The sequence below is a fragment of the Pagrus pagrus genome (assembly GCF_965226575.1).
Source record: "Pagrus pagrus genome assembly, chromosome: 5".
NCBI classification, from domain to species: Eukaryota; Metazoa; Chordata; class Actinopteri; order Spariformes; family Sparidae; genus Pagrus; species Pagrus pagrus.
The window spans coordinates 30,146,189-30,160,390 of record NC_140189.1 but is presented as its reverse complement, the minus strand read 5'-3'; the positions used below and the strand labels follow the sequence as shown (position 1 = coordinate 30,160,390).

General features: G+C 39.5%; 1 protein-coding gene across 8 annotated transcripts in view; it reads left to right on the top strand.

Moving 5' to 3' along the window:
* Nucleotides 1-14,202, top strand: part of diaph2 (diaphanous-related formin 2) — a 397,495-nt gene that overhangs the window by 12,746 nt on the left and 370,547 nt on the right. For 7 of the 8 annotated variants that reach the window (XM_084353751.1, XM_084353750.1, XM_084353753.1 and 4 more), the window contains exons 3-5: nt 2,009-2,041; nt 4,123-4,299; nt 9,900-10,004. In XM_084353751.1, coding sequence (XP_084209877.1) covers nt 2,009-2,041; nt 4,123-4,299; nt 9,900-10,004 — 315 coding nt within the window. The remainder of the gene's footprint in view (nt 1-2,008; nt 2,042-4,122; nt 4,300-9,899; nt 10,005-14,202) is intronic. The other variant, XM_084353752.1, reaches the window with a different exon arrangement.

The window sequence follows — 14,202 nt, the reverse complement described above, 5'->3', positions numbered from 1 at the left end:
GGTCCTCTGTCCATCTTGGATGAAAATTTATTTCATGTGGCACCTGGTGGAATTTGGTAATAAACCTAAGAGTAATTGGATATGTCTCTTCACGAGTTAGGGTAATGTTAACATTAATTGTAGTTGATATTATTATTTTTTACAAGTTTGTGTGTAAAATATGCATGCTGGTACAGTTTTTGTGTCCCAAAATTGACTCAAGTTGTGGGAAATTGCTTTGTGTTTTCATTTTTAGGGATCTGCGTGGAGTCATAATCATATTTGATTAAGGAGGGACCCAGAGCTAATTTGATTAGGTTATTTAGAGGAATATGCATTTGGTAATAAACATTTATTATGATGAAAAAGTTTACTTTAATAAGCGGGAGAAGCCCAGAGGACATGTGAGCTTAATTGTTAGATGTTAAATTGCGTTGTTGCGTTGTTGCCGAGATAATGGGCAAGGAAAGGCCCTCAAGTCAAGGCAATTAACCAAACAGTGGTTTGATTGTTGTTAAATTGATTAGAAAATGTTTAAGGACTCCATTTGAAAATTAGCTATTGTTTCACGCAGTTTTAGACTGCAAGAGAGTGCTGGGCTTAATGATACATACGCTCTGAGTCAGAAATGGGAAAAGTTGTTGCTCGGGTCAGATTCTTTTTGCTTCTGCTCTACAGATGTTATGACAACTTGTGTAGCTACATTAAAAGGCCACAAATGACGCCGAAACAAATACCTAGACTCCCCAGGCAGAGCTGTCTATGAATAAAGCCAGATGAATATGACATATTTGTCATCTTGACTTGAAATAACAGCTTGAACAGCACATGAAGCCAGATCATAGAGACCGAAACTTTGTTTGTCTGTGGTTCATAGCTTTATATTCCAACTGTTGATCAGTTGTTGCAGAGAAAACTGTGGCAGTTTCAGTGTCTGCTCAGCGTTGCCCACAGCGACAGCTGATGAAGATGCACAGAGGGAGGTGCAGGTTAGAGCCAGTCTGTTTGCTCGCCTCACCATCAGCGGTTTCCTGATTAGACTAGTGGAGAGATCTGCGGCTGGAGGCAAGCTTTATGGCCATCACCACCCCACATCTCCCTACTCATTAGTACTTCACAGCCTAGCGCCACAGCATATGGCAGTGTTGCTACTGCTTCCCATTTGAGGTGTGTTTCAAATGGCTGTCCCTTGCCGAGCCACAAGCCTTTGGCAGTAGACCGTCTCATTGTGTCTGAATGAAGATAAACATCTGTAGTAAAGAGAAGCTCTGTTTTTTAAAAATGTTTTGTATGAGCTGTTTGTAACATTTTGTGAGGATGCAAGAAATCGAAAACTTGTTCAAAGAGATTTTTTTGACTGGAGTTTATTATTACAGTAAGTGGACAGAAAATGATTGGTTGGACCACTGTCACTACAAGATATGCTCTTGAGAACTCTTCAGCTCTTTTGAGAAAAGAAAAAGCCGTACCAGGCTGTGATATATTGCTTTGTGAAAGTGTATTATTTCTGGGATACACAAAACATAAAGCAAGCAGCACTAACTCGCATGCTTTCAATGGGTGTTCAATGTGATCACATCTGTGACTGTGGGATTACAGCTGCTTTATGATACGTCTCATTTTGTGTATTTATTTTGTATGTGTTTTAAAGTGTGTGCGCTTGGGGGTGTTTACTCTTGAACACACACTTACGCTTGAATTAATGACGTATTATTTGGGATCATCAAGTATTGTCACATCCTACACATGTACAGTGTCCAGGATATGCTCATAGCCTCATTGGAAAAAGAAAATAGAGTGAAAATGGGCCCCTGCGAGCTGTAGTTCTAAGAGATACACAGCTATATCCTTTATGTCTTGTGAATTTGTTAATTGGAAACTTAAATTGGATTCTGAGGAAAAATGAGGCAGCATCCAGGTGACACTGTGCATGTGAACTCTCTTCAGATGGGATACATACTGTGCACTTTGCGGTGCTGTCATTTTCTGTTGGATCTTGTTTTTTCACACTGTGCCCTCCCTCCAACAGAACATACACATTAAAACATTGGCTGATGATATGGTAAGGTGCTTGGTTTAATTTTGGTGTGGCTAGTTTTTGTTTAACGTCATCTCATTTTTGTCAGAGCTGCATGGGACTTTTAACTGAAATATGTGGATGGATCAGATGTGCCAAAAGCAAGTTCATTAAAATTACAAAACAAACAGAACATGAAAAACTGAAAATTAGGAAACATCTAGTGTTACTATGCATTGAAACAGTTTTTAATTCTGTGTAGTAACAAAAATGTGAAGCTTTAATCGTCTTACTTGTTGTGGTAGCCCTCCATAATGCTGTGAAAAAAATAAAAGATGATTTTTCATGTGCTATTATTTAGCACCACGAACATCCTACATTTTTCATCATGAACAAATTTTAGCCCATAGCATCTCGACTTTTGTTAGCAGCTCATAGATCATTTAGTATGCAATTATCAGGAGCACTTCCGATTAGATGCCTGGGGCTTTTTTAATACCCTTAGTTAACAAATAGCCTGACTTTGACGCTTACAAGCTCATGCAGTTTTGCATAAATTTTAAGATTTATAATCTACTGTCAGCATGCAACTGCAGCTACCAGGAAGTATCTGTTTTGTTTATTCGCACACAGTGTGTTTGATCCATCCAGTATTATTTCAGCAAACTGACTTAGTGACATCATGTTTGTCTGTTCATTTCATTTGTATATGTTCATCCATCCAGCATGTCCTCTCCATTCCATTTTACTAAATACAACTAACACTGACTAGTTGCATGCAATTAATGGAGTTTTTTTTGCTTTCACACTAAACTTTACTAGACTGCATTCATCAGAATGAAACAAAAAAATCAACCCAACCTCACAGCAAGCATAAGTTGTTATTGTATTCCAAAGCTATTATAATACATGAGCACAAACCAGGTAATCCAAAAGGTATGATGGTAAGTAAAGCCCTGATAAGTGTCTTCTAGTATCGTATAGATTGTGTCTGTATTTGTTTTGAATATGAAACAATGAAAAAGTGAAAATGTATTAAAAAAAACAGCAAAGGGGTTCATGCTTCTCCTAATGTAAGGCTGACAAACCTGAGTTTTGGACCAGATATGAATTCAAATTGTACTAAGTAGTCAAGTATGATTTTAAAAGTAACTAAGTAGATTACATGATGTAATGCATCATTAAAAAATGACTTAATTACAGTAATTTGAGTTGCTGTAGTTAGTTATTTCCACCTCTATAAATTAGATACAGTTTTTTTTTTTGTGTCTAGCCTCACACAAGGTTCTAGAGATAGCTTGTGGCATGTAATGAGCCAATTCATTCTGCTGACCACATTTTACAAACTATCCCAAAATCCCAATAATGGCTTGGCACAGTGATCGCTCCTCTACCACCACCTTGTGGCCAAATATGTACGAAGAATACTTTTATGCTCACCAAAAAGGGAAGCCTCTTGATTTTAACCCATTAGCGAAAAGGATGAAATAGTAGCAAAATTGGTTCCTCTATTTGTCGGAGTTCTAATAATATTGTTTTCTGGTGTTTAATGAGCATCATGGCATCATGGTCTCACCTATGCGACGATAGACGTCTTGTTGTCATGTTTTCAATACAACCAGGCTTAATAACATACTTGCACTAGTCATCTAGTGGCTGTGCACTGCACCCTACAATGCAATGTTGTTTAAAGCTTCACCAGAGTTGGGTGTGATCAGGTGTGGTCACTTGCCACATGTTAGGTGTGGTCAGAAGTGCAACACATTGAACCTTTCAACCAACAGATATCAGTGCAACGATGCTATCCACCCATACAAACATTTTCATTTACTCTTTAATGGCTTGCAAGGATTTGGGCTGATATGAAGCTAAATCAGTAGCTCTTCTTTATTTTATACGCTATTTTGGTTAGCAGGAATGTCAAACGTTTTTACTGTAAATTATGGTGAACAGTGTCCTCTGACAGAAGAAGACAGAACAACTCTTCTCCTTTCTAAAAAAAATCTGCTTTTCTTCCAGGGTAAATCAGCAGTAACTGAAAACAATGAGCTGTATACTTGACCCTGTCTTAACAGAATTGTTGGTAGTGCAATATTTAACATCTCAAACGCTCTGCTTTCTTTCAGCGTGATCGTATAACTAGTTTCAGGAAAACAGGGATGAAGAAGGAGAAGCTCCTCATACAGCACCCAACAGATCCCCTCTCTACGCAGACCGAGCTGCCTGTTCCTCAGCCCCTTTTTGACGACCGCTCCATGAACCTCTCGGAAAAGGAGATCATCGACCTCTTTGAGAAGATGATGGTGAGCTTTGTATTTCTCTTGCATTGTTTCCGTGCATGGGACAACTGTTTTATTGCAGATGCCACAAACTAATAAATAATGAGCCTTCCATTATGAAAACTTCAACTGATTCATAAATCTTTGCGAGGAGGCACATAAGTAGAGAAACAGAGCTGCTGCCGTGAATGTTGGTGGAGAGAAATTTGAAAAGGAAGAAGTTTAGTTTAAAAAGCATTTTTATACCAATATTACTCCCCACAGATCTCTTCTCTTCTTCCGTCCATCCCCATGTCCTTGTTTAACTGCTGATGAGATTTCTTTTCTTAGTAAACACATCTTTGCCAGGCATGGCAAAAGAGATGGTGAAGAAATTACTGCTTATCAAAGCTCTATTTTTCTCTTGTTTGTTTTATGCACATCTTACATTTGTTTGTGTTTTCCTATATAATCTGTCCTGATAAAATTCTCCTATCAAGATGTCATGATTTACGGTTCTCGTGACTAAGCGTGCAAGTTGAATTTTGCCGAAATCGATCACACATACTACACATACATACTCTAAGACCAAGTCACACTAGTGTGCATGTCAACAACTGCAAACAAAGCTCTGGTTTGGTTTGTAGTCACACACAAGCAGCTGTGATTAGAGGTGATCATGGCGATAGTTCAACTGTAAATGTATAGAGATAATGTCAAAAATTCCCCATCAGTGCTTAGTGAGGTGAAGTTTACAATGTGCCAAAAGAAAGACAGAAAGTACATTTTTTTCAGAACATGTACAATGCAATAAAAGTTTAACATAAAAATTGTATGTAACAATAGTAGTGTGTCCTTGACTTAAGATATATGCGGTATTTGTATTGAATATAAATACATTTTGCATTCAGATTCAGAAGCTTTTGTGAAGCAGATCTCCACCTATGTGTTCCCTAGGCCACTGTCAGTAGAACACCAAACTTTGAAATTTACTTCGCACTCATCTGTGAGGTCAAAGCTCTGTCACACTTGTGATTTTCTCCATTGAAATGCATTTTTGGCCTTATGTACTGCAGGATTGAAATCTAACAAAAAGCTTTCAGCCCATCTCTTTGAAGTGGGGAGCTGAATTACTCTAGCTTCATTGCATAGGTTGTGTGTACTATTGTGGATAATGTCTCTGAGCTTGTGTGTGTGTGTGGTACGCTGCCTGCCTTTCCTTTTTCTCATACAATGGTCTTTATTGCCAGGGCCAGAGAAATGCGACCAGTGCTCCTGGTTTTCATCAGGCTACTGCTCAGTGTTTTTTTTTGCCTGGGTGCTCATCCCTGTCACTCAGTTCACCTCTCAATTACTATGTTTGTGCTCACAGCGGCGTGACATTAAACCCAGGCTTCAATTTGCTCAGTGACAGACGACACAGAAGGCATGTTTGCTGCTCTGACATTTGACAGGGCTTGACACTTTTGGTTGGGAAGTGTAATTAAAGTAATGAAATCAAAAAGGAAAGGGTTATTTACTTATGTACTTTTAAAGCCACCACTGTGCGCACACTCCCCTCATAGACTGCAAACTTTTCTGTTTTGATTTAACAAACACATAAAATGACAGTGGTGGGTCTTTTGATGCTCGTAGCTCCTTTTTGCATCCGTCTGTCTTTTTTTTATCCCTCTATTTCTTTTCATGATATACACATACACGTTATTCTCTTTGTCTTTACAGACGTTTTGTTATTGATTGTTTTCATTGTGCTACATGCTACAGCCTTGGATGTCCAGGCCGTTTCAAATGAAAGGATGACCCATGCCATATTATTGAGACCCCCTGCTGTGCATTAATGAGGAGAAAGTGAAAATATTTTTTCTCCGGAAAGTGGTTTACACATTGCACCGTGTATCTCAAAGCCGAAATAGCACATAGCCTATTACCGAGAGGTCATCAAAGGGATCTGCAAAAATATAGGACGAAACACTCAGTTGCTGGGGGAGGAAATCCAAATGAACTTTTTATACATTTTTGAAGCTAACCATTGAGAGCAGAAGTATATTCATAAAACTACAGGGAAAGTAAAAATGCATGAAAAAAAACATTTACTGCTGTTCAAAGGGTGTTGTGTATGTTTATACTCTGTGTCTTCTGTTGTTGGGTTTCCCAAGATGTGCACAGCTGGAATTCAGAGCCCCTCATCAAAATGCACAGCAGTAAATCCACTGATGAAATGTCCGGCATTTGCATGTAGCTAAGTAGGCAGCTGTGGCGCAGTGACTTCAATCCAAGAGGTTCAACCTAGGAACACAGTAGCTCACAAAAAATTGTGTGGACTAATTTAATCAGTTTTTTAGTAAGTTGTGAAGCCCGTCCTTCGGTGAAATCCCCTTTAATCAAGTCTTTATTGTCTGTAAAAGGACCATTAAAGGAGAGCAGAGGTGGGACATCTAGTGAGGTCAGATACATGAACTTGTACACTCCATCCAGACATAAATGCCCCTGATGGTGTGATTTTGTGCCAATAGTGGCAGCATATTGGCACTAAAAGTCATCTGTGCTGATGTGGTCATTAGCAGTCATGGCATTATTACCCAAATGGTGCTTTTACTTTCCCCAAAAGCATGACATCCTCATTTAGGATTGACTGAATTGATTTGATTCCAGTGTCAGTTTGTCACTGTTACCATTCTTTAGAGCGTCTTCTCATTGGTTAGAATAGTATGCACTACTGAGTTTGCTGGTAGAGACAGAGGGCCAGTGAAAGAAGAATGTCACATTGCAGTGCTGCTGTGGCTAGTTTGAGGTTTTATAATGCTTCTCTATGCGCCATTGTCAGGATGAACACTCTCAGTAATAAGCTCCTATGTGATCCCTCAGCAGTTACACTCTGCACCAGGACATTAAAACCAGCCCACAGGAGAGTTACTGTGTGTGCCCTTGCACACACGGCTCAGACTTGAGGGTAGTGGACACCATAATCGATTCGTCGCAGTTGAATCAAAACATTTCACAACATTTTTTTTTACGTCTTCTACTTTTCTTAGATCCACTTTTCCCCACAGCCTGGACTCTCCATATCCATTTCATCCTCAGACATATTTGATGGTAGCCATTAATTGCTCCTCTCTGTGATTTGAAGCCTGTGGCGCTCTGGATCAGACTGTGTTTGCAGCTACATTGTGCCGCAGGATTTTGGAATTTATGTTCGTCTTTAATTTTTTATATACAGGGTGGTCCCTAAGTGGAACGATTGTGACATGTTTTGTTGTTTCGGCTCTGTAGTTAGAACTCATTGGATTTAAAATGAAACAATGGCTATAAACTTAAAACGCTTCATTTGAGTTTTAATGTGAGAATCCTTACTTCTACATTAGATTACCACATAGGAATTGTAGCTATGGGAACACAATTTCTAGGACAAATCAAAAGCTAAAATGAAGTTAACATATTTGATATTTGGTTGCAAAGCCTCAGCTTCCTGAAAATTTAAGATCCACAGACTGAAGCATCTGCCTGGTATCTTCCCTTGCGATGCACTGCCAGGCCTGTAATGCGTCCATTTTCACTTATGGCTTGTTTTCGGGTCTTTAGTGGGTGAAACAGCTGCTCAGTTGGATCGAGGTTGAACCTGACTAGGAGTGTGCTGAGCCAATAGCTATATGAACTGCGTCAAACACCCTTAAAGCTGAAAGTCATCTAATTAACCTCAGTCATTGTTTAATTTAAAATCCAATGTCCTGGAGGACAGGGTTGGAAGAACTGAAAACACTGAGACACTGTCAGTACTGCTCATTGACTGCGCCGTATACGGTGTTGTAGTGGGACGAACAGTGTTCCTAAAACTCATGTCCGTTGTACTTGATTTCTGTTGCGGAGTGACATTATTGTAGTGTACAGGAACACAAGCGGTGAATGATCAGTGTTAGAAAAGCTCTTGCCAGACAAACAGGAGACAATAAGATCAAGAAGGTATTTCTTTGGAACTCCTCTGTCATTGATACAAGCTCAAATCTCATCATTTCAGTTGCACAAGCAGCATAGAGGAAGATATCCTGGGACTCTTTTCATGTAGTCTGTGAGGGCATAATTAATAAAAGAGCATTAATCATTTTGGAGACTAAACGTGGAGGGCTCATTCCTCCAGTTTGCCCCCTGACAAGCGTCCCGCAGGCCCCACCACTCCTACCCCCCCACAACATACCCACCCCACCACATTTTGCCTCGTTTATTGAATGCCAATTAAGCAGATAAATTAGCAGGGTTCAGAGATTAATTAAAAAACCTGCTGCTTTTCTTGGGTGGAGAAAAAAAACTGCCAATTGTAAAACTTTCAGCCCCATTTTTTTCCTCCTCCCTGTTCCACAAAAAAGGATGTTAATGGCTTTTTAGCTCCGAGGGTATTTACTAGAGGAAATGTAGTCGGAGGAATTTAGGTCACGGTGCCCCCGGATGGGATTCCTGCCGATGCTTCACTGACAAATGAGGCAAAACAGTTTGAATCAGATTACTTGTGGTCGGATATTCAAACCATTGTATTACACTGTTCTTATTTAGGAGTGACACGCTTAATTTATTGGGCAGATTTTACATTAAATCGGATGGAGGAGAACCACAGCTAAATTAGATCAGCCATGCAGGACACATGGTTTTTTTCTGCACTTCCCAGCAGAGGGCAGCATGGCTCCACAACTTTCAGTTCACTATCCCTAAAACCCTGAAGAGGATGTTTTTTCTCTCTGTTCATTCTAGCTGTCTCTTTGTGAGAGAGTGCTTCTGATAAACATCCCCCTCCATTCTAATCATCATGTCATTCCCTAGCTTTTAGTGCTCTGTCCGGCCTTCGCTTCATCCCCTGATGTCTCCCACATGAAAGACCTCTTTTGTGATGCAGAATTAAAGTAGCACGAAGATAATACTCCCAATAACACACAGATACTGCCTATCCAGCCTATCTGATGTGATTGAATAGCCTCAATAGAAGCAGCGTGTTGTTTGATTTTGCTCTCTTGTTCAGAGTTGGGTTGTACAGTTTATATTGCTCTGGCCTTGCTACTTTTAGTTTCAAGGACTAATTATTACTGCTGTGATTTCCTTTTGCCATCCCTCGTGACTCTGTCAAAGAAACATAGATGGAAAATGAACGTATTCAACTGTAGGACAGGATCTCATGTAAAATGGTTACGGGGGAAATTAAGGTATAATTGTTGCTTGGTCTGAAATTGTACCTCTTATTAGTGAAGAAAGCATATTCTAAATAAACTGTTTTAAAGTTTTAGGTTGGAAATCACTTGGTTGTTGTTTTACACCATTCCCTTTCTCTCTTTTTTTTTATATATTCCTTTGTCAGGTTCTGCACATTTCATTTTTATGATGTTATTTGATTTTTCTGTCGTACATTTTTTCAATTTTATATTCAAATCTTGATTTCCACAGTAATTGCTTTTTTATTTTTTAATATTACGTGTATTGTTATCCACCAAAACACGTATGTGAAAAACTACTAGGCAATAAAACTGGCTCTGATTCTTCGAATCAACGTTGTGTATCACTGTAAGCATAAAGTCGACAACTCAGGAAATAATCACAATTTTCCTTTCAAGTTTCTGTTCTGTGTCAGTCTCACATAACCTTTCTCCTCTCTGTCTTCATGTATGCAGGAGGACATGAACCTGAACGAGGAACGCAAAGCTCCTCTACGTGGAAAGGACTTAAGCACCAAACGCGAGATGGTGGTTCAGTACATCTCAGCCACTGCCAAATCCGTAAGTGAGAGCGCAAACCTAAGTGCTCTATCTTAATAGACTGAAGAGTATGTACTGAATAATTGTACGAGATGAAGTATCATGACACTCCACACGACTCCAGAATGAGTTTAACCTGATCCTCTTCTTTATGGCTTGCTTTGTCATCCGTTCTTGCACACCCTCACTTCTGTCATCGTCTCTCTCCACTCTTCATGCTTGAGTCACACACCTTTGATTGCAGTTTTGATTCATTTTCTTCATTGTTTTTTTTGTTTTTTTTTCCAATTATGCCTAGCAGGCTATTAGTTATGAATTTAAGCCACTCACTCACTCAATGCTAGGTGGATGGTCAGTGCTTGTCCGGTCATGTTCTTGCATGCAAACTGTTGATTGTCCAGTTGTGTCCTTGCATGGGAGTTTTTAATGCCCAGCGGTGGCGGTGCCTCGCCTCGCCTGAATATTTGGTTATTGAGTTCAACAATATTAGTAGTAAAAAAAAACATAAGCACTAAATACAAAGATGAGGAAAGTCAAACATTTTAAGTTATGTTCAAAATGAGCTATAATATTGTCAGCTGCACCATACACGTTATCTTTGTTCTGAGTGCTTGTCAAAGCAACTGTTAACAACTGCTTGGTCTGTTCATTATAAATAATAGGTTTAGGATTATGTTCCCCTTTCTTGTAGAGTAATCTGGATTTTGATCATCACTCTAATCCAAAGACATCAGTTTTATGACAGTAATCCGTGAATGTAAGATGAATTCTCTGATCCTCTTTTGGAGTAATGGCAAACCTTGTGAGCACAGAGGACCAGAAAAAAAAAAAAGGGACAGATTTCTGCTCCCATTGCTTCTCGAACCTGGTAGCTCTCTCTTGACATCATCATTTATTACCTTCCTCATTGTTATGGTAATTAACTGGCATTATTGATAATGATGATTATCCGAGATGATTGAATTCCTCACAGGGCCCATTATGCTTTGTGAGCACTGATATTTTATTCAAATGAATAACATAATCTGTGTAGTCAAAGGACAGAGGACAAAATGTGATGTCTGTCAGCACCCTGCTATCACATTTAATAGGACTGAAGGAGGAGGATGGGTGGATGTCAGTGCATACACAGATTCATGCAAGTGTGCATACGGTTACAGTAGAACATCTTTACATGCACAGACTCTGTCAAACACTGAAATACACGAGTGACCAAGAAGACAGCTTAGCTTGATCTTAATAGTTAAGGGAACTGAATCACTCCTTCGCAGTAAGAGACTCTATTCACTCAAATAATTACGTAACAATGTGAGAGACAGGAGCTGGGCATTTATGTCAGTGTTTTGCAAGTCTCAAAATATACTTTACTTAAGCAGCAAACTGACACAACCTACACTAAACTGTATAATCCAGGGCTTTAATGGACCATGTTCAGTTGCTTTGGAAATTAGTTATGTTTGTTCATTAGCAGATACATTTACTTCACACCATATCTAACTGAATATATTTTAAAACTGACTTCTCTCTTAAATTAAATGTATTAATTCTGGTAGAGGCTCAGAGAGAAAATGTATTTATTTGAAATCTGAGTAACAATGAAGCATTCCAGCCTTTCCAGCCTGCAGCTTGTGAGTATGTTGTATAAACTGACTTACAGTGATCCTGTGCTCACACTGTACAGATATTTCGCAAATGCATCAGAAGTACAACATTTTTATAAGATTTAGATGCCCAAGTTGAAGAAAGTTTTGTGATTGCAGTCCAGTTTCTCACCCATACTATATGAGCCTACACATGTATGAAAGAAGTTAGGCAGGTACTTTATCTGGGGCTAATGTTGCTTGTGGTTGCTGATGAGCATGCAGTGTGGACTAAATGAGAATATGTTGGTGATTAATGGAGTGGTGGTGCCTTTGCACATGTTGGGGTGTCTTTTTCTTGTTGAGGTGCCTTCATTGTTACTGTGACTCAATCTCTTTCTACCAAAGATGTGTACTGCATTGTGTGGTTACAGTCTTGGGACTTGGGAAGGCCTTTATTCACCGTTCATCTCAATTTCTTGTTTGTTTTTCTTTCTAGATCATATGATAAGGTCCCACTAGAATTGTTGATATTTATCTTATAGGAGCATCCTGTTTTAAACTTATGTTTTATTGCAGCCACTGAATTACAAACAGGACATTTGTCCCCCCTCCCCCCGACCACATAACACTCAAATTTGTGTACTTAAATATGAGTTAGCCCTCTTTCTTTCGAAACCTTCAGTTAATGTAAAGTATGCCGTTAAAATGCTCAGTATTTATTGATGTGGGAGAAGAAATATAAGATTAAAAATATCTCCCAGTATTCTGTGGCTGTTTTTGCAGACCTGCTCAGTTGTGCAACATCTTAATTGCCCATCAAAAAACAAGCTTTCTCTGCAGCAAAAAATGAAAGCGATGAAGCAACTTGAGTTCAATAGCTGGACTTTAAGTGCTTGAGGTTTCCTTCAAAGTATTCAACTTTGTTGTGTGTGTATTATCATTTAGGCAATCTTTCTACATGGCTTTAAATGATTGCTAATAGTAGAAAAGATTATTACTTGTTTACTCATGAAAAATACATACAACTCTTATCCTCCCTGTCTTTTCAAGGGATAATTGTACACTGACCTTGTTCGTTTAAATGTGAACTCTGCTTCAATAGAATCCAGCTCTGCTTTTGCAGGAGTGTGTCTGTGGACATCCTTGACCATCAGCTTTGCATGAACAGTCGCCTTTCCCTCTCACCTCATTTCTTCTTCTTTGTTTTTTTCTATAAAAGTGTGCCAACATCATTATAACTGCCAACATTCCTTTTGCACTAATACAATCACTTATTTCCCAGAGATGGACTTGGATCCTGACAGTGAAATTTTTTTCCCTGTTTCATTTCAAACGTGCTGTGTCTCAGATGCTGGGAGAGTGTGATGGCAGGGTCCTTGAAGGGGGATTGTCCAGTGTTAATTTGGCAGTTTTATTAAAATCTTGGTTTTTTGTTTGATTTGACCGTCAATGTGCCACCTTCTTCTTTTAATGGACCCTGACCGTTGCTCTTATCATCCAGGCCCTTACTGATGAGTGTTTCAATTAGTATTTTCATTCAACAGCTACATTTGGTATTGACCGGAAAATTCAGAGGGCCCAGACACACCCAATCCACATCAAAGAATAAATGGCGATGAAGGATACCGCTCCACGCCGCCTGTGTCTCAGCCAAAAAGCTTTCACTTGAACAAGCTGCAAAGACTGCAGTTGATAGCCTACTAGCTCATATGTTGTGCGTCCGTATTCATCATTCAAAACCGTTATACAAGCCGCTTTTTTTACACCACTCTCGCTAATATAGCCACTTTTAATCGAGAACATGAATGATAAAAAGTTGCAAATGACACCGACAAAGAGGTGGAGGCACGGATCAGAAAGAGATCAGAAAGAAGCGAGATGTCTCACCCCTTTGCAACTTCGGTTATCAACTTAAAAAAACAGAAAGAGCTGCCACTGGCAATGTGAAAGGAGTTAATTGCCGATCATTCGCAGGTTTACCCGCGCTGAAATAACCCTTTCAGTGTAAAAGTGGCAAGAGTGAACTCACGAGCTCCACCGCTGATTCTATATACTCAATCTGCCCAAAAGCCGCTGACAAAGGTGGCAATTATATGGGACACACTGCAACAGACGCTGGGTGTCAGGGCCTATGCGCACATTGACTTGTTCCTATTTATTTATACTGTAGTATGAGCCATGCTCAATATCAGATCTCACTTGGTGGTATGAAATTTTCAGTTGAGGTTGGAAATTAAAGGAGTTTTGCCCTTGTGTTGGTAAGAACAAGGTGTTACATTGGAAAAACAAACTTGTTTGTGCTCGTCCCCCTCGAGCTCCTCCCTGACTACACACTCAAGATAGTGTCTGTGACTTTGGTCAAGCTGCTGTAGAACAAAATTCAAAAATATGTAGTAGGCACCAACATCTGTGGAAAATATCTAAGTTGTGAGTGAAGTCAGTGTGGCTCATTTCAAGGTGTTGAGCCTGCGGTATTCAGATAAAATATCCCCCAGAGCTAGACAGTGACACGCTGCATTCACCGGATAGCGATGTGGATACACAGTGTGATTAGAAAGTCGCATGCGCCTGATCAGGTGGTGGCACGTGTAAAACGGACTTTATGGCTGTCATAAACTCTTGGTAGAGGAATGGAA